The 20,947-nt window shown below is 38.0% G+C and overlaps 4 protein-coding genes across 15 annotated transcripts in view; 2 read left to right on the top strand and 2 right to left on the bottom strand.

Annotated features, from left to right (window-relative positions):
• LOC135168434 (protein artichoke-like) overlaps positions 1-1,813 on the bottom strand; it is a 199,795-nt gene extending 197,982 nt beyond the window's left edge. For 7 of the 9 annotated variants that reach the window (XM_064132613.1, XM_064132683.1, XM_064132620.1 and 4 more), the window contains exon 1: positions 579-1,812. The gene's annotated coding sequence lies outside the window, so the exon portion shown is untranslated. Of the gene's footprint in view, positions 1-578 lie in introns of all 9 variants that reach the window. The other 2 variants (XM_064132701.1, XM_064132691.1) reach the window with 1 other exon arrangement.
• A 559-nt stretch (positions 1,814-2,372) lies between these two features.
• LOC135165674 (neurexin-4-like) lies at positions 2,373-16,716 on the top strand. Of its 4 annotated transcripts, none has more exons than XM_064127194.1 (8): positions 2,373-2,577; positions 3,810-3,905; positions 7,675-7,871; positions 9,054-9,195; positions 10,141-11,658; positions 12,021-12,326; positions 13,156-13,782; positions 13,937-16,716. In XM_064127194.1, the coding sequence occupies exons 1-8, from the start codon at positions 2,517-2,519 to the stop codon at positions 14,788-14,790; spliced, it is 3,801 nt and encodes a 1,266-aa protein (XP_063983264.1). In that variant the 5' UTR covers positions 2,373-2,516; the 3' UTR covers positions 14,791-16,716. The 4 variants fall into 4 exon arrangements, with proteins under 4 accessions (XP_063983264.1, XP_063983274.1, XP_063983280.1 ...); XM_064127204.1 differs by lacking the exon at positions 7,675-7,871 and adding an exon at positions 6,869-7,065; XM_064127210.1 differs by lacking the exon at positions 7,675-7,871 and having other exon boundaries at positions 2,561-2,577.
• LOC135165698 (L-aminoadipate-semialdehyde dehydrogenase-phosphopantetheinyl transferase) lies at positions 2,534-6,256 on the top strand. Its single transcript, XM_064127246.1, has 3 exons — positions 2,534-2,577; positions 3,810-3,905; positions 4,920-6,256. Exon 3 carries the CDS (start codon positions 5,179-5,181, stop codon positions 6,046-6,048), a length of 870 nt encoding a protein of 289 aa, XP_063983316.1. The 5' UTR covers positions 2,534-2,577; positions 3,810-3,905; positions 4,920-5,178; the 3' UTR covers positions 6,049-6,256.
• Positions 16,696-20,167, bottom strand: Ctps (CTP synthase). Its single transcript, XM_064127232.1, has 6 exons — positions 19,888-20,167; positions 18,902-19,072; positions 18,735-18,820; positions 18,526-18,657; positions 17,983-18,147; positions 16,696-17,826 (listed from the first exon to the last, which is right to left on the bottom strand). Exons 1-6 carry the CDS (start codon positions 20,051-20,053, stop codon positions 16,735-16,737), a joined length of 1,812 nt encoding a protein of 603 aa, XP_063983302.1. The 5' UTR covers positions 20,054-20,167; the 3' UTR covers positions 16,696-16,734.
• Between the last annotated feature and the right edge of the window lie 780 nt (positions 20,168-20,947).

Raw genomic sequence — 20,947 nt, 5'->3', positions numbered from 1 at the left:
CTCTATTTTTTATCTTGGTAAAACTCAGTAATTGCAGTTCCCATGGAATAACACAATAGAGAGGAATTTTCGAATTCATTCATATAGATCAGAAGAACTCAACAAATTCTGCTGTACTCAATCATGCGCCGTATAAATTACATTGTCTCCAGAACTCTATTTGTCTACCCAATCGTTGCCTATAAATAAATAAATTCTACTTTCTAATGATTCTATTTTCAAAAATGTTTGTTTTAAAGTTCAATATTGATAAAAAAATAAAAACCTGCAGAGATAATCTCATAAAAGGGTTATAAAATATCCCGAAACTGCGGATTGAAAGGAACTCAAATGAAAGCTTTAATGTTCGACTTAAAAAGTAGAAGAACATTTCAGAGCGAAGACACATAGCTAAAGTATTTGCATCTCGATTACATGACCATATGATGGTTATAAAGATCTCGAAAATAAATAAAGTCGTGATGGACTTAATTTTTATACAAATCTGGACAACAACTAATTTTCTAGCTGCCCTATCTCATCAAAAACATAAAGCATGTGATGTATTTCACTAGTGAAAGAAAGAAATAATGACTCACCCTCAGGAGATGCCACTCGTGCAGACGACGCCGGCAAAACAGGTCTCGATGGAAGGCAGCTGCTCTATCAACTTGGTAGAATACACAAATACACAGCACACACCAACACACTGGATAACTCACCGTTCTGAACTTTTCAAAACACTGGTATTAATCGAAACCGATGACAACACAAACCCCCCCTGCCCCACACACACACACACACACACAGGCACACTTTAGTTTGATATTCCTCCGATATTTCTATAGAACTGTTGTTGATAAGTAATTGGAAAGTGGATTGTTAGTAACAATGAAATCAAACTGTAATTCAGCAGCAACAGTCATGACAAGACTTTGTAAAATGTCGTTAATTGGTTAATGTTTCAGTTGAATTTATTATCAGTAACGGACTGATTTCACTGCACCACGTACTAGAAAATATTCTCCAAAGAAAGTCACTAAGTCCAAAAAAAGCAATTGTTCCAAATTATTCTGTTTGATTTGTTTAACCAAAAGAGAAAGTAAAAAAAAATTTACTTTGGAAGAAATGGAAAAAATTCTTCAACAAATTGAAACCTCTGAATACACGAGAAATGATAAAACCAGCAACTTGCCACCAACAGGACTGAAGACTCGCGGCGAACTACCAGAAGAAAACAAACATCCTGCACGTACCCACTTGAGTTTCGCAGTCGAGGATAACACAAAACAATCACAATCACATCTCACTGCTATTTACATTGAAACACTCGTTCATAGAGAACTGAAATTAAAATAAAACTGAGAAACCACTGATATTACGCACAAGAAAAATTCGATGCGTTTGAGAACGCAAAAGAGAGTCACTAACACAAAACATGATGCTCATCATTTTTTACTGATATTCATATCAGACTATTACTTCAATACGTCCAATTATTATTATTGATCAACAGAAATAGTCATATATCCATAAAATATTAAAAACACACAATAATTACCACACAAAAGCCACTCAAAGATGAGCTCCCGCCGGCCGGTTGCAACGACTGAGACAAAGAAGCTACCCAAGCGTGGGCTCACACCGGCCGGATTCAACAATTGCCACAATTGTGATTTTTCGTCACATTTTACGAATTTTGATGTCTAATTATATTTTGAAACCGTTAAAGCATCTTCAGCAATAGATATAATCACTAATTCGGCAATAAATACCTTCACACACTGCGAAAACACCGGCAGCAACGCGTACCCACGCTAACTGACGCCACTCACTGCCGCCATCTTAGCTGTGCACGCATATTGGCGGGAAAATCTTTACATCACCATGAAAATTTTTTGATGCTCATCAAAAATTATTCTAAAAAATTGAATAAATTTTTATTACGTCCTACCTGGTGATCTCGTGCAGTTGTGACACCCGCGCGGAGTTTTAAACACAGGCTGATGTTGAGCAGTACCCAAGATCCCCAACAGATGGAGCCAGGAGTGGTTTTGGTATAGTGTTTCTTGGGGTTTCACTATATATAATAATAATGCACTAAAGGATTATGATAAACTAGATATTTATTGTACATCTAACTCACTCACGTGTGATATAGAGAGATCACTCACGTGTGATATGGGTCCAGTATCCACTATAGCTGTGGCGTAGTTACTTGAGTATCGATAAGGCAGACACCCAGCGCTAGCAGTCAAGTCGGGGAGATAGTTGCTGCTTCCGACGTTGGCGCTTGGGTGTCACGATTGTGGCAGGAGTCGAAGTTACCGACGGTCGAGCTGCCACATTGGCTGTTTACGACTCCCCCCGGCTGGAGCCGGTTCCCCATCTGATCACTCACCCCCCGTTGCATTCCCTCATTCGCTGATGAGCGTCCTACCGTCGGGGAAGGTTTCATCTCAATAAAAAAAAAATCTCTGATATCAGTGACGCTTCGGTACGGTGATAACACAGTGAGCATTACGAGCAATGGTACAATGAACAAAATTTTGTGCCTCGGATACATTTTAACAGTCATCGCTGTACCAATAACCTCATGTGAGTAAAGATTAATGTCTATTGATGATTCTGGTGGTATGATGCATTACATTTTTTTAATGAATCACTGCGTGATGAGTGTGAGCAAGCGTTAGTGCTCACACCAAGCCCATCATGATGTGATTTTGTTGATGTTATTGAAAAAAAGGCCAATATTTTTTGGTAGAAATATTTTGGATATTGTTTCTGGATTTCGCTGGTGATAAACTGCTTTTCGAATCTCCTTGAAAAATATCCAAGTACTTCAGCTACTTCTTTCTACAGTCAAATGCTTCTGTCCTACTACCGTTCAATATCAGGGCTTTAATTTTAGTCGATTTGTCCCAACGTTTCTGGACATTCTACAATAATTTAATCTGAATTTTAATCTCAAGACTGGACCAGTAGAAAATATTGTAAAAATCCCACAAAAATAGGAAATTTACTGTTCGAGGAGAATTTATAAACCAATTAAAAATGGCCCTTTTTCAATTACGAAAATTGTTGTATAGAATAATTTTTAAATATTCATTTATTGTCATAAAAATATTTTTTTATGGCTCCAATACATTCAGTCATATTTAGCATTTTTCTAAAAACAGGTTTTATGCTTTAAGGACTGGGGCGATTATTTTAATAGATGGTTCTTATGAGTTAAAATACCCCGGAGTTTTCAAACCCGTAGCAGTCACCATCAATGGGTGAATGGGTCAGGATTACTTAATCGGTTATTGAGTTAGAAGATTGCGCTTTTCCGGCTTCTTGAATACTGCATCAAACGTAAGAAAAAGCAGTAGACATGAAAAACGAACGATTTACTGTTTTTATTTATCGTTTGAGAATATTTGGATTGTAAAAAGAATAAAAAGAATGCAGTATTTATTCATATCGATAATAATCTTCTCGTCTTGGTTTGCAAATGTTTTATTGACGAAAACCTTATATTCTCGGTGAGAAAATCAGCCATAGTAAGAAGTTTTTCTACTTGAAGACTCTAAAATTTTTAACTCACTCAGAACCCCTATCTCACACATCTTAAACCCCACCCGATAAATAATTCCATTACCTCAATAACCAACTCATGAATTTTCCTGTACACAAACTCCATACGATGAAAAAGGAACGAGAGGTTCATGTGGGTCATTACATTTTATAGATCACACAGTGTTTCATTGTTATGGTAACCTCGCATGTCTGAGATCCATCTGAGCTCGCTTCACTTCCCATTCATAAATGCTCCGATGTATTTTCAGATGACTATGAATGCAACCAACCACTGCTCCAGAAAGCCCAGCTGAAGGCGACCTCCCACATGCCTGGTAGAGAACCAAAAGATGCTCAACTGAATGGTAACTATATTTATCAAAATGAATCTTCTTCGTGCCCCAATTCATGCAATGGTATTTTATTGGTAGAAACATTAATGTAATGTTCATTAGCATAAATTCTCGCAAAGTATTATTGCCATCGTTATGAAGAAGAAATATTCTAGCTCATATGATGGCGTTCCTCGCCTTCAGCTCGGACTGCGAATTCATATTCGCTAGAGAAGCTTTTTTTCGCCCTAAGGACGATAGATATTATTTCAGTCGATTCACCGATTCGGTAGTTAATCCGCTCGCTGTGCAATCGAATAGCTAGACAACCTTAGATTGATTTCGTGCTGTTATTGTACGTGAAAAAAGCCAACGACTCTTCATCCGCACCCACGCACAATTACCCTTGCTCTCGATCATTGACCCACTGACTTGCTCATACAATCATAAGACTGCATAAAGTGAAAGAACATTAAATCAGCTGACGACACATTCGAAAAAATCTTAGACACGAATAGTGAATGGGAGACAGTCAGAGAATGAGTCAGATCATGCCTTGGCTTCAGGCGAATGTTGACTAATACCAGGAAGAAAAACGTTCCACAGTAATTCTAGCAGTCATCATAGTTCATAACAAATAATTTCCTCCATGAAATTAAATCTTCAAGTTGGGTATTTTACTTATGATTTGGGAATGAGATTATCGCAATCTGAAACCTCTAAGGGTTCATGACCAACGAGTAAGGGGTTAAAAAAATATGAACACTGAAGCTAGATTATGTTGAAGTTCAGTTAGATTCAACATTCAATTATACATTTTCACCAGAGTTATCCTGTTTTTTTATTAATTTTCATGCAACAATTCACCTAAAATTTAATTTTCATGGATATTTTCATAATATGCTATTTCCTCGAAAAAAAAATTGATAAAACCAGTCCATTCCACCTTACACTGCTCAACATTAAAATAAAAACAACGAACGATCCTCAAAAAATTACGAATCACCAGACAGTCAGAGAATGAGTCAGATCATCTGTTTGCTCTAGGTGACTGTTGATTAATCCCAGGAAGGAAAACATTTTCCAGTGATTCTAGGAATCATCATCGATCAATCATAATAGCACGACTTATAAAATCAGCTCTACCAATTAAATGTGCTACTGAATGATCTGAGAATCAGGTCTACCAGTAGATTCCAGCCAATAAATTGAATCGGATTAAATTACCTCTGACTGAAACTTGAAGGGTGCATGACCGAAGCTCCTTAGTGACGCACGAAAACAAATAGAACTGAAAAACTATTTAATGATAAAGACAAGTACACCCATTAAGAAGATGACGAAAATGAGTGTGAGATGGGCCTTCAACTGGGGGGAGTGGTCCCCATCCGAGAAAGAATTAAAACTCGCTGTTTCCTGTCTTCAATTGGAAGAGAAGGCGAGACTAGCGAAGTTTGTCTTCCGGAAGGACCTGAAAGCCTCACTAATAGGTCGTCTTTTGATGAGGAAGTTTATAAATGACTCCACGAAAATTCCCTATGATAAAATTGAACTAGAGAGAGATAAAACTACGGGAAGACCGATTCTCAAGAATCCGTCGACACCAGTCAGCTTCAACGTCTCTCACCAAGGCAATTACACAGTTTTAGCTGGTGAGTCAGAAGATCTGAAGATTGGAGTTGACGTTATGAAGCTGGAATACACTGGAGGAAAAGCCCTCCCCGAGTTCTTTCGAATAATGAATCGAAACTTCTCGTCCTCGGAGTGGAATGAGATCAGGGGAGCTCCTGGGACCCCGGAATCCAAACAAATAGCCATGTTTGGCCGACATTGGGCACTCAAAGAATCTTATGTTAAGGCACTCAGTGTCGGAATAACCGTGGATTTGAGGGAATTGGATTTCCAAACGCAATCAGATTTGAGGAGTGATAAGGTGGTCGCCGATACGATTCTTTATGAAAGAGGAGTTCGACGAAATTGGAATTTTGAGGAAACTCTGATTGACTCTGATCACTGCGTGGCAGTTGCATTGGAGATTGAAAAGCAAAAAAGTCACCCTCAGAATAACCATTTCGTTGTAATAAAGTTTGAGGATTTGATGAAATTTGCGATTCCACTGCATCCGGAGGATGACGACTTCTGCAAAAATTATTTTGGAAAAGCTGAGAGGCCTTAATACGAAAAAATGTGCATAATTTCAGTGGCTACTATGATTACTATGATTTTTTTATAACTTTAATCATTGGTTTGTGGTTCACACGATTGTACGCAAGACGGTCAGTGGGTGAATAAAACGGATACTTGTAACGTGCAAACATGATCATTATTGGAGATTGTTCAAGGACTCGAATAAAAAAGAGCCTATGTCGGCTATTGTGCTGAAACCCCTTATGACTACCCTGTTGTTACCTTGATTAGCTCCGATCCCCTAGTGCATTTACGTTGGATATGTGCTTTACGTGTAGTGTAGACCATTGTGTCAGCTCATGGATTTTTTGGAGGCTCTCTTGTGAGAAATGGGTTTTGTGATTTCAAGGGAGAACTGTTGATGAAATGAGTAGGGTGTTTTTAAAGTTTTGAAGATTTGAGGGGTTCATTCAGTAGCCAAGTGAGAAATGTAACCGTTTCAGTGATATTTTGGGGAGGGTAAACGCGAAGATTGTATCATCATTTTTACTGTATTGAGGGTAACTGGGGGCTTTTCAGTTCAGGCGGTGAATAATTGGTCTATAAACTTAATCTACTTAATTCAGTGAATAAGAAAGAATTACTGCATTTTATCGGTGAAAAACTAAAAGATATTGTCATTCTATTATTGTCAGTAAAGCTCTCACGTTCATTATCAAACGTAAAAAAAACATTTCGCACTGAATGTCTCAACTTCAAAATAACAGCCGACAAATAATGATCCAAAAAATTCCTGAAAATCAATTATAAAAAAATAAGAAGTTAAATTTGAGTTGCATGCATGAGTAAGTAACATTGTTGTCGCCTAGGCGAGAAAGCATGGACATCAGGCAGCTCTGATAGCTATCAATACCTGATAATCGACCTGGGTCAGTTAATGAACGTCGTAGCTATTGCGACCCAGGGACGTAAAAACCTCGGGGAATACATTACGGAGTATTCAATCAGCTACGGGACCAATGACCTCGACTATGTCGACGTCAAGGAAGAAGGAGGATACCCCAAGGTAATCAATTGGTATCCCAAGTCCTTTTATTAATTCACGAGTTTATTTTTATTTAATCACTGAGGACGTGTGGAGGACTATTGAAGTTTGTAACAAAGAATGAGGACAATTTTCACATTGTGTTACCACGATCTGCTGAGCGAGTATAAGTGAATGTATCTCGAGAATTTCTGGAAAATCTTGTGACTAGTGTATGACTAACAAATTCCGTAGCATTGCCATGTGGAATGAGTAGTGCATGAAAATTTTATTACGTCACGTTCGCTTGTTGTCTGTTTTGTAGAAAGTAGATTTCTTTCAATCAGTTTATTTATGAATTGGAATGCCTTTACACAGTTTTCCCTCTTGATAGGGTTGATTTTGTGATGGATATAAAACCAGTTAAAAAATTATTCGAATTAATGTCATATTAAACATTCAAAAAACTAAAGAGTGGTTCCTCTGATGAATCATTAGAGGCATCTCTGCGTTATTGATAAATTACTTGAAATCAATCTATCATTTATTTTTAAAAATGCAGTCAATGCAATTTCTTTTCCATCTGATCCACCTGATGCATATCAATTCCTTCTTCTCATACACACGGGTATTGGGCACTGGGTATTCCAGGGTATAGTGCTTGGACACCAGAAGACAATTCTTACAATCAGCATCTTACTGTGAACTTGGGGGAGAGATGTGAGATAAGGAGTATTGCGACACGTGGACGTGCAAAGACGAATGAATTCGTTACTGAATATATTGTGGAGTACTCTGACGATGGCAATGCCTGGACTAGTTATGAGAGTCAGGACGGCGTTGAAGAGGTACTGACTCAGAAACTTTCTTGTGTTGAGCCATGCTCATTGGGGTATCATACGATCAATTGCTCAGTATCAATATCTTCAATATGAGAAAGAAAATCTATGCAGCAATGTCTAGCTCTATGATAAAAACTATCGCTGTAATACAAAGGAGAGATTTCATAACTAAAAGAAAGATTCGTTGCTTGAAAATCACATAATTATTTGGACAATCATTCCGCCAAAAAAATTAGCATTAGCTTGTTCGGGTAAAAAGTTTTATCTATGGAAATACGGAATTTCTGGACGTGCATAAAAATGTGCAAGTTGATATGGACGGTTAAACTTCCATAGCCCTCGTGCCAGGGTTTTACGTGAGAATATCACATATTTCTTCATATTTCTCTTCCACATTCGCGCTAACAAACACTATATTTGATCCTAACATGCACATTTCCGTGAGTTTATGTGAACAAATGTCCCGATACTTTTTTACAAAAATCACATGAGTCGTATTCATTTATTTTTAGCAATAAAATAGAATTTGCAACTAAAAAATAGAATAACTACGTAGAGAGTAAAGATAATTCATTTATTAACTCTTAATAATTCTTTATTCAGCAGGCATTTTCAACAGTTAAACCATTCGCATTGATGGACAAATGTATTCGTTCATTTTCAACGCTTTATTTTATTCAACTTGGTTATTTCTCTGGGCCCATTATAATTTGAGAATTCATGTGGAAATTTAAGCTTTTATAATACTCGTATCAGAGTTTCACGTGGGAATATCACATTTTCTTCATATTTCTCTTCCAGTTTAGCACTAACAAGATCTATATTTGAAACTAACATGCACAATTCCGTGACTTTAGACGTACGAATGTCTCAATGCTTTTTTTAACAAAAATTCTCTGAACCCCATCTATTTATTTTCATAAAACTCTCTCGCAAACGAAAATGTGTCGAAAAATGTTAAATGAAAATATAAAAATATTTAGAGCTTACTTTTAGTTTTTACGGAGCATGAAGCCCCTCTGGCAATCTAATTATTCTCCTAACGTTTTGAAAGTCATTTTTAATTAGTGCTAACGCTGAAAATACGCAACCAGGCATGAGGATCGAATTAAGACTCAAACAGGATAAATCAACATTGCACAATAACAAGAAAAATCCGTTGCATTAATAGTTGATTTTTCCAACCAGATGTTCAAAGGAAACACAGACGCCGAATCGATAAAGCTGAACAAATTCGAAGTGCCTATTATAGCCCAATGGATCCGAATAAATCCGACACGGTGGCAGGACAGGATATCAATGCGTCTGGAGCTTTATGGCTGTGAATACAGTGAGTAACAACTCCCCCACAGCAATATTTTTAACTAATTTACCGTGATTCACAACTGGTCGTTTATGGAAGTGAATCAACAAAATACGCCCCAAATATGGCACAATGAGTATAAAGTCAATTCTTCAAACACATAAATCAACATTACTTTTTTTGCCAATTTACGATTTTTTTTTGAAACTATTTCATTATTAATGAGGCTATAATAATAAAACGGAGGGAAACTACCGTCATAGAGAAGTGAAAATACGTTTTGCTAAGAGTAACGCAGCTGGGATTCATCAATTCAATGTAATTCAACTGTAATTTATTGAGATGTCAGAATTGTCGTAAAAATTCAATCGTTAAATCCTGGGATGCTCTGGGACATTATTCGTTGAATTAACGGGAGGTTTTCCTCATGTCGTTCGTAGATAGAGGATTTTTATAGGAGTTTTTAACGCGAGGAAAGCAATGAACTTTCGAACAAATAATCGTAACTTTTGATTTGTGTATTTATGGAAGAAAATTGTGTAGAAAATTCAGAGAGATCGTCTGTTCAAGTCGATGAAGTTGCCACTGGTATTCAATCACTTTAACAGCCGATGTTTATGTTGATTAAATATTAATTTTCAATTTAGTCGCAGCGATTGCGTGACAGCAAAGAATAATTAAATATTCACCGAAGATGAGTTTCTCCCAAATTTCTTCCCTCAATATACAGAAACGATCATGCTAATTCTATTAACCCATGGAGATTATGAATTTCTAGCAAAAACCATAAACCTTTTAGCAAATAGCCGTAAACGTTCTCAAAAAGATATTTATTTTATGCAGTTGCATTCCTATTCCGACCGTAGGAACGCCCTCCCCCAAAAAATCGATTACCTCAATGCATCCCCAGCCCATCATCCCCTTTAAAAAAATTCCCCCCAAACGAATCAAAACTCAACTTCATTTCCACAGATGCCGATGTAATATCGTTTCATGGCACCTCCCTCGTGCGACTGGACCTCCTGCGTGAGCCGATTGAAACCGATCGACACTCAATACGTTTTCGTTTTAAGACGAACAATGCCGATGGTGTACTCCTGTACTCTCGTGGTAGCCAGGGGGATTTCATAGCAGTACAATTACGTGACAATAGAATGCTATTGAACATCGATCTAGGATCTGGAATAACAACAAGCCTCTCCGTTGGGAGTCTTCTCGACGATAACATGTGGCACGACGTACTTATTTCTAGAAATAGAAAAAATATAGCATTCTCGGTGGATAGGGTCATTGTGAAGGGCCGGATAAAAGGGGAATTTCATCGATTGGATCTCAATAGAGAGCTCTTCGTTGGTGGTGTACCTAATGTACAAGAGGGACTCGTTGTCACTCAGAATTTCTCGGGATGCATTGAGAATCTCCACTTGAATAAAACTAATTTATTCAGGGAATTGAAGGATGCTGAGGCGACCGGGGAGAATCTGAGGTACCACAGGATCAATACTATTTACAGCTGTCCTCAGCCACAAATTATTCCTGTGACATTTTTAAAACCAAGAACGTACGTCAGAATTAAGGGATATGAGAGCGCTCTTTCCCTGAATGTATCGCTGGCTTTTCGAACTTATGAGGCCCGGGGAATGCTTCTCTTTCATCAGTTCACGACTCCAGGGTATGTGAAAATGTTCTTGGAAGACGGGAAAATTAAGATTCAGATCGAGACAAAGGGAAGTCCCACTGCTATTCTAGATAATTTCGAAGAGAGATTCGATGATGGCAAGTGGCATCAGGTTATTCTCACGGTTGGCAAGAATAGCATTGTTTTGAATGTCGATGGCAGACCCATGAGGACCAAGAGAGTACTGGAGATGAGCACTGGAGCCATTTATTTGATTGGCGGGGGAATTTCGGGAATGGGGTCAAATGTGGGATTTGTGGGGTGCATGAGACAGATTAGTATTGATGGGAATATCAAGGCCCCCAGTGATTGGCAGGGTGATGATTTTTGCTGCAAAAATGAAATTGTCTTTGACGCCTGCCAAATGCTCGATCGCTGCAATCCTAATCCTTGTAAACATGGGGGAATCTGCAGGCAGAACTCCGATGAGTTTTTCTGTGACTGCAGTAGCACGGGGTATGCTGGAGCTGTTTGCCATACATCTCTTCATCCCCTCTCCTGTGAGGCCCACAAAAACAAAAATGCCGTTCATCAACGAGCTGAGATCAAAATAGACGTTGATGGCAGCGGTCCCTTGGATCCATTCCCAGTCACCTGTGAATTTTATCCAGACGGACGGGTAATGACGGTCATTCGACATAGCAACGAATTGCCCACACCAGTGGATGGCTTCCAGGAGCCTGGTAGCTTCGTCCAAGATATCAATTATGACGCTGATCTCGATCAAATTCAGGCTGTACTCAACAGATCCTCTAATTGCAGACAGAGGATCAATTACTCCTGCAAGCATTCCAAGCTTTTTAATAGTCCAGGTAAATGATCTATAAGTTGATAAGGCCTATTGCTGAGAGATCCGTTGAAGTTGGAATTTTATCCATTGAATTGTCTTTGAAATATTCGTTTTTAGACAGATTAAAAGTTAGATGAACTAAATTACCATCACGTGTTGAAAAATTCTTTCTCTTTGTCTTCTAAGTACTAAATTCACTTTCAGTTTCTAGATAAGACCTGTCGTTTGTAAAATAGATTTTCATTTATAGTAGAATAACAACGAGTTATTTAAGTGAAAAAAAAGGTAGGATAAAAAAAATAATATTCTCCATGCGTTCTCCCCTTTGGACAAATTTAATTAAAATGAATTCTTGTTAATGCAACTTTATTCTATCATGTGCAGTGCCTCAGACGGCCGAATTTGAGCCAAATTCCTGGTGGGTTAGTAGAAACAACCAAAAAATGGATTACTGGGGCGGTGCACTACCAGGATCACGAAAATGTGAATGCGGAGTTCTAGGAAATTGTGCTGATCCCACAAAATGGTGTAATTGTGATTCTGGATTAGAGGGTTGGCTCGAGGATGGTGGTGATATCACGGAAAAGGAGTACCTGCCTGTACGACAATTACGACTTGGTGATACTGGTACACCATTGGACGAGAAAGAGGGTCAATACACTCTTGGCCCCCTTATTTGCGAGGGAGATCGTAAGAATAATTTCTTTTTTGTTATTTCTGTTTCTTACGCTTTGTGATTTGCACAGTATGAACTATTTTTATATTCTTTCTTCTTACTTCGTGAGGACCTGAATTACCCTCGGAATTTCTGGGTAAAAAAGGAACCTCTGAAATTGCAACCACTGGGACTGCTTTAGGTACATAAATGAAATAGGATTTTCTTTTCATTAGTCTGGAGTTTTTTTATGCTAGTGGAAATTGAATTATAAAAAATATCTCTAGAAAAGAGCGATTTTCAATAGAAACCTTATAGAATTCTGACAGAATTTCTATAAAATTTTCAGCTTTTAGACGAACTTTGGTATTACAAAAACATTCCTTTTAAGTGAAAAACGTTCGGAGTTCACTCTAGCAACCGTTATCATATGCACAATGCATTTTGGATACGCTGTATACTCCCCAAACTTCAATAAGCGTTTTCAGCACATTCTGAAAGCTTCCGGAAGCCTAGAAGTTTCTGACAATTCCTTAAGTAACCCAGACCCCTTGAGATCCTTTTATAATTAATGCACTAATACATCTCCCTAGATGCTTCGCCGATTTTTTAAAACATTCTGGGCTGGTTTATTAATTTATTCAGTACTGTCTAAAACGTTATTTGAATAACTATTCACTGAATTTAACATCGCCACAACGCTCACATCAAATTAAATTATCCCCATCAATCCAAACACGTGGGAAATTGCAAACTTTTTCCACCTCCTAACGAAATATATTCTAAGCTTTTTGAGGAACGTAAAATTGCCATTTGGAATTCAAAAATCCCCTCAAATCCTACCGCGAGTCATTTTTTTTCCAGATTTATTCAAAAATGTGGTGACGTTCCGCATAGCCGACGCAACGATTAATCTTCCTACATTCGATATGGGGCACAGTGGAGACATTTACTTTGAATTTAAAACAACGACATCCGATGCCGTAATAATTCACAGTACTGGTCCAACGGACTATATTAAAATATCGATCACCAATGGTAATCAGATACAATTCCAATATCAAGCGGGCGATGGTCCAATGACTGTTAGTGTGCAGACGTCTGCTATGTTAGCAGACGACAATTGGCATTCAGTGTCTGTAGAGAGGAATCGAAAAGAAGCGAGAATTGTCTTGGATGGTGCATTGAGAAATGAAATAAGGGAGCCAGCTGGACCAGTTCGAGCTCTTCATCTTACGTCGGACCTAGTTGTTGGTGCTTCTACGAAATTCAGGGAGGGCTTTGTTGGTTGCATTAGGGCATTACTGCTGAATGGAAAACTACAGGACTTGACAAAGTATGGGAGGGTGCCAATTTATGGAGTCAGTGAGGGTTGTATTGGGAGGTGTGAGAGCAATCCTTGTCTCAATAATGGCACTTGCTATGAGAGATATGATGGCTACAGTTGTGACTGCAGATGGACTTCCTTTAAGGGACCTATTTGTGCTGATGGTGAGGACATTAATTCTTATGTTATGAAAGGCGATATATTTTATTCCGATAAATTATGTTTCAATACTCATCAATATAACTTCGTACTGAGAATATTGGCATTGTGGTTTTGATTGTTATCCATCGTAATAATAAAAAATATGGAAATTTGCAGAAATCGGAGTGAACGTACGCCCCGACTCAATGATAAAGTACGACTTCACGGGCACCTGGCGTTCCACAATATCTGAAAAAATTCGAATAGGTTTCACAACAACGAATCCCCAGGGTTTCCTATTGGGTCTCTTCTCAAACATCTCCGGGGAATACATGACAATAATGATCGCTCGCAGTGGATACCTCCGAGTCGTCTTCGATTTTGGGTTTGAACGACAAGAGGTGCTCTTCCCATCGAAAAACTTCGGCTTGGGACAGTACCATGACCTCCGCGTCACCAGGAAAAATAATGGAGCAACAATGGTCCTCCAGGTTGACAATTACGAGCCCAAGGAGTTTGATTTCGATATAAAAGCCTCTGCAGATGCTCAATTCAATAATATTCAGTATATGTACATCGGGAGAAACGAATCCATGCCTGAAGGCTTTGGGGGGTGCATCTCGAGGGTTGAGTTCGATGATATTTACCCCTTGAAACTGCTTTTCCAGCAGGATAGACCCTCCAACATCAGATCCATTGGGGGACAGGTGATGGAAGATTTTTGCGGTGTCGAACCCATCACTCATCCCCCAAATGTCATGGAAACTCGACCTCCCCCTGTGGTCGATGAAGAGAAAGTTCGTGCTGCTTACAATGAGACTGACACTGCTATACTTGGGAGTGTGCTATCAGTGATCATCATTGCGCTGATCATCATGGCTGTTTTGATAGGGAGATACATGGCTAGGCATAAGGGAGAGTACTTGACGCAGGAGGACAAAGGAGCTGAGATGGCACTTGATCCGGATTCTGCTGTTGTTCATTCGGCGACTGGACATCAGGTACAAAAAAAGAAAGAGTGGTTTATCTGAAAAGGGACTACTGGGATTGTCAAAAGTTTACTACTCTAGAGAATCATGAGTTGGAATATTTCATTCTTCGATGAGGTGATTATTCCAATTGAGGGACGAGAGAATTTGTTTTGGCTTTCTTTTGCATTTTCCCAAAAAAATAAGACTTATTATTTTAGACAGTAAGAGGTTCTGATAATTCATTCATGAGATTTTCGCCAATTATTCTTTAGCATTTTTTAAAAGTAACACAGAGGTAAATATAGCTTCTGTATCGGTGACTCATTTTTAGAGACGACCTTAGGAAATTAGGTTGAGTGTAAAGACATTTATTTTTGTTTTTCTTTTGCATTTTTTAAAAATATAATACTCAAACAGAGAAGTGAATACACTCTGTGAATCGGTGACTAATTAGAACCAAAGTTTGATCATTAACGTAATATCATAACGTAATAACTGTATTACTTGATCTTTAAACTCATTCATTGGAGGTGAAACATGAATTTTTCATTCTCACATCTTCTAAGCATTGAAACGTCGGACGATATTTTTCATTAGAGCAAATTCTTCGAATGACTGAATTAATGAAACAATACAAAAAGCAATTTACTATGATTTATCACGCCACTGATAGAACTTTTCAAGGATCTTATTTATATTCTTGTCATTTTACAACTTTTACGTTTGATTTTTTCATTTGTGTTTTACAAGATTCGTGTGAGTAGAATTAGAAAAAGACAAAATTTACTCCAAATGCATGAATTTGTTATTCTTAAGAGAAAAATGTCGAAATGCCATAGAAATTACTTAAACGGCAATAGTGGAATGTTGCGCTCAAGAGTAACACAGTAATTTCAATTTATTATTTTATACCCTCAAGGAGTGCTAGACTGCTATTTTTAATTCTTATTCATGTTATTTTTCTTTTATCCCAGTAATGTAATTTTTTTACCGTCCAACAACATTTTTTTAATTTTTCATCTAGATTTATTTTATTTTCTAAGTCATACATTTTCTTTATTCTTTTATTTTATCATGTAAACTTCCCACTCCGATATCACTCAGCAATAAGGAATAATGAATTTGTCAGGTGAAGCTTGCAATGAAGATAAATATGCAAATGAATTGTATATAAACAGTATTTATAATTAAAAAATGACAAAAATCAGTAATTTTGTACTGCTAGATATTTTCCACGTTTCCCGATCATTGGGAACTTTAGATTGGAAGATAATAAAGAGAATAAGAATAAAGTGTACAGAGCTGTGATGAAAATAATCCATTGTATTATTCTTTTTGTAATATGGAATCAACTACTCATCATAAAAAAACTCCCATTCATTATAAAAAGGAACAATATTTTCTTATTGATTAATATGCTTTGCGATTGAACTGGAATATCAGTTCTAATAACTAATTATCATAGCTTCGAGCTCGTATAGTAACTCCTCAGATGATTTCTACATCCTTGTATAGTTATGATTCAAACAAATCCACAAATGGGAAGAAAGAAAAAGATTTATTGGGAAACAAAAAGAGCGTATTCCAGTATTCCTATGGAAATGATTTCCATAGCTCTAAATTTCTAACTAAAAAAAAATCCATGAAAGAAAAAACATCAAAATTTTACTCGCTTTTTTCATTGACAAATATTGATCAAGCATTAAACTTAAAAAAAAAAGAATAATCGCTTCCCTTTATTTCCAAAAAACATCTTAAACACTCCACTAAGAGATCCTGTAAACCTTCCGGGAAATGATGTTCCATTAGTACAAAACATGCATCATATAAAATTCGGACATCTCTCCCAATTTCTTCCGAATCGTCACCACATACTCATAGAAAAAAAACTTGCGGAAACAGTATAAAAAATCCTAAGGGGATGCGAAGTACAAAAGAAGAAAAATGGCACCTGAGTAGTAGTCATTTGATAAAAAAAAAAAAGAACTCTATAAGTTAAAAACCCTAATCTTCCTTATGGCCATTGGTCTGTAGCCCATTTCTCACGACTGTCGGATTTATCTGAGTTTTGGTCATAACATGAGCAAGTATCTCATCATCAGACTCATTATCACTCAGCTGCCTAGGAGACAGTCTGCAGCCGCGAGCCAGATAGGATTTGAGTTTGCCCACACTAGCCAGAATGAGTCCTAGGAATGGTGGAGATGGTTTGAGAGGTCTTGAGAGGTACTCAGGATGATACTGAGTGGCGACGTAGTAGGAATATCCTTCAAGCTCGGTAATCTCCATCCTCTGGCCGTCTTCATCGTGCCCAACGAACTTATAACCAGCAGCTTCGAAGTTGTTGACATATTCAGGGTTGACTTCATACCTATGACGATGTCTCTCCTCTATCTGATCAACATTTCCATAGAGCTGCTTGATAACTGAATTTTCTGGCTTGAATCTTGTGACCCTCTTACCCAACCTCATGGTTCCTCCCATTTGTCCAGAATTATGCTCAGGCATATCAATGACGACTGGATGACTTGTCTTGGGGTTGATTTCCGTGCTGTTTGCATCCTCAAGGGCAAGAACATTACGGGCGAACTCAATAACTGCCACTTGGAGACCCAGACAAATTCCCAGCATCGGTTTATTATTTATCCTGCACCACTTGCAGGCCTCAATCATGCCCTCAATACCTCTCTTACCGAAACCCCCTGGGACAATAACTCCATCGCTCTTGCAGAGCTTCTGCCAAGCTTCATGATACATAACTGGAGATGTCTCTTTTGTCTGCGGCTCGAGATCCGCAGCCTCGATGTACGTTAATCTCAGCCTGTAGCCGACTTCAATCGAGGCGTGCTGCAGGGCTTTCGCGACGGAGGCATAGGCATCCTCGAGTTTGGTGTATTTACCCACTAGGGCGATGTGAACATCTTTGCGGAGATGGTCTATGCGGTCTGCCAAGTCTCGCCATTTTCGCATGAAGTGGCGAGGACGAGGGGAACCAATGTTCAGTTGGAGCCTCTCGTTCAGGAACTCGATCACTCCTTGGGTTTCCATTAGGATGGGGACCCGATAGATCGAAGACAAGTCGTGGATCGTAATTACCTGTGGGAGACGGAAATAAGTGGCTCATTTGAGAAAGGAGAAGACTTTAAATGGGACTACATGTCACATAAATTAGATTTTCAATGGTTGTAATAAATCTGCAGTTTGATTGATCATTTAAAGGGGTTTATTTTTTATATCTAGGATAATATTCACCTGCTCTGGGGCAACATGGCAGAAATTTGAGATTTTCTCCTTCACAGACTCTCCAATTGGATTCTCGGAGCGGCAGACAATCAAGTCAGGGGAGAGCCCAAGTCCTCGAAGTTCTCGAACACTTGCCTGAGTTGGTTTTGTTTTCGGTTCTCCAGAGGAACGAGGCTGCGCGATAAATAATCAAGATCATTATTCATAGCCTGACTGCTTTGCAATGATAATTTTTTCCACATACTTCCAGTTTATCATTTTGTAGTTGCATGCGGTAATTCATAGTACTGTCTATGACTAATACATTTGCACGAGACTTACAGCGCATCATAAATGTTCTCAGATTTTATAACCCATTGTTAATGAAAATCATGAATGCGGGAATTTACCAATATGTTAAAAATACTAAACAAATTATGAAATCTACCCTGACTATTCCTGGTGTTAGAAAAATTTTTAAGACAATGCAAGTGACTAATTTCATGAATGATTACCCGGTACCAAACTATAAAAAATACTTTAATATCCTTCACTCTGATCTTATCAATTTACCTGTGGCACTAGAGACACATGAGCGACGCAGAAATTCTCCTTCTTCGCCCTGAACTGAAATTGACGAAAAGCCTCGACGAAGGGCATTCCCTCAATGTCACCAATCGTACCGCCAAGTTCAACCACGCAAACCTTGAAAACAGTTTATTTTTAAATAAGTATATTGCGATGCGAAATATGAAAATCTTTTTGTTTTCATCTGTACTTACCATTGGCTTGTCCCCATCCTCAGTCACTGGCCTGTTGGACACCCTCTCGACCCATTCCTGGATGGCATCAGTGATGTGTGGTACCACTGTTTTTTTTTTAAATAATCGAAATATGAGGTATTTTACGTTTTATGCGATCAAACATAAAGGAAAATTGACTGTCTTACCTTGAACTGTCTTCCCCAAATAATCCCCGCGTCTCTCTTTGGTTATAATGTGCTGATAGATCTTTCCAGTTGTAATATTGTTATCCTTGTGTAGGGTGACATCCAGAAAGCGCTCGTAGTTACCCAAGTCGAGATCAACTTCACCCCCATCGTCAAGAACAAAAACTTCACCTGTTGGAGACATTGGTAAAGAGATTAAGCCTTTAATTCAAACTATTTTACATGTGCAATACTAATTTTATGATGAAGAATATAGATTGTTGAAACATTTCCGGCCGCTAGTTTGATAGCTTTTTTGTGGACTTAATCGTTGATGATAATAATGAATTTTCCCGAAGTTGGCATCATTATAATTATCTACAGGAAGATTATCTCTTCTGAGGATGAGTAAATGCTCATCCTTAAAAATGATCTCTTTTAATTATTCATTGTCGGGAAGACCTATTTCCTTTAATAATCATTTATCACGAGGAGGTGAGAAACCACTCATTTAATTATCCACTCTTGAGAACGATTTTAGAATATGATTGGATTTTTCGGGTCTCTCAAAGAAGAATAATGTTAGGAATATTTTATTATTTATTACAGCTTCCAAAAAAAAATTGAAAAAGTCCTGCAAAGGTAGTTGAATTTTCAATGAAAAGCGACTTAAAAAAGTTGCTGCAATTCGTCAAGTCTAAATGTATGTAAAATGAAAATTCTCAGAGCAACATCTCTCTAGTCGTTCTCTGTTTGTAATAATCTTGAAATTTGAAAATCCCACAAAAAAATATTCCCCAAATTTCCCATGAAATTCGCCAATCTCACGTGACCAAAAAAAAAAACGCGCGCATGGGTAATGCACAAAATGGCCCCGGGCACGCCGCGTGGTCGCCAGGAATTTCCGACTTTCCCGGGGGAAATATTCAATGGACAGTGCGCAGAATCTCACCCCAAAAGGATCCCGGAAAATTGATCATCAAAGTAATTCTCAAAATTCATCTTACCATGCTCATAAGGTGAGAACGTGCCAGCATCTATATTTATGTACGGATCAATTTTGATAGAAGTAACATGTATCCCACAGTTTTTCAAAATAGTACCGAACGAACTAGCAATAACACCTTTTCCAACCCCACTGATTACCCCCCCAGTAACGAGAATGTACTTCATATTGAACGATTGATAAAAATCGAGTAAATAATTTTTTTTTATTGCAGCAAGAAGGTCAACCGAATGATGGTGACGGATGCCAGACTCTTGACAGACTGGATCGACTCGGAGGAGCATCAGGGTCTATATCCTCTCAAGGCGTCCTCCCATTGGTTACTCCACTCCGTGACGTCCTCTGACGTCACTTCTCGAATTTAACCTTGAGACTATCGGCTAGATTGAGCTGCTTCAATAGTAAGGTAGGAATCGCCAATTGCGCATGTATTGTTTTCATATTAATTCCGCATTCTAAAATAGATTTTTCTTCTCCGGCTTTTGTCAGCTGCCAGGTATATTGAGATATATCGGGCATGAATTGCAAAAACTAATATCTATTCTCTTTTCTAAGCTCCTCCATTGCTCTAAAAAGATAACTATGTAGGTTAGGTATGTCTTATCTATTTTTTTAGATTTCCGCAAGGTTTCCACCATTTTCAGCGCCTTGTTACCCTTGAAACTCTATAACAATCATTTTCTCCACATTTTTAAAAACACCAACGAGTGCCAAAAACTCACATTCATGATTACCAAATCCTAGGACATTCAAATTTTACCGCGGTCCCGTCGTGCTGATCATAACGCGGCAAGTCAGAGTTTTAATTTATCACACGCTGGCATAAAACAACTCTTCCCTCAACATTTTAGTTATCATCTGATTTTTGTTAAAAAACAACGCCAACGAATTTAAATCGTGAACTTTGCGCTCTTCAATTATGTAAAAAACTTTATACAAAAGTTTATCCCGTCCAAAGGTCAATGTAGTTCTGCATAACTTTACCCTGTCCATGTTGGAAGGATTCCAATAACTTTTTTTTTTTAATTTCACCAAAATTATGCCCAGAATTTCAATTTTTC

The sequence above is a fragment of the Diachasmimorpha longicaudata genome, chromosome 1 (genome assembly GCF_034640455.1).
Source record: "Diachasmimorpha longicaudata isolate KC_UGA_2023 chromosome 1, iyDiaLong2, whole genome shotgun sequence".
NCBI classification, from domain to species: Eukaryota; Metazoa; Arthropoda; class Insecta; order Hymenoptera; family Braconidae; genus Diachasmimorpha; species Diachasmimorpha longicaudata.
This window is presented reverse-complemented; position numbering and strand designations above follow the sequence as displayed.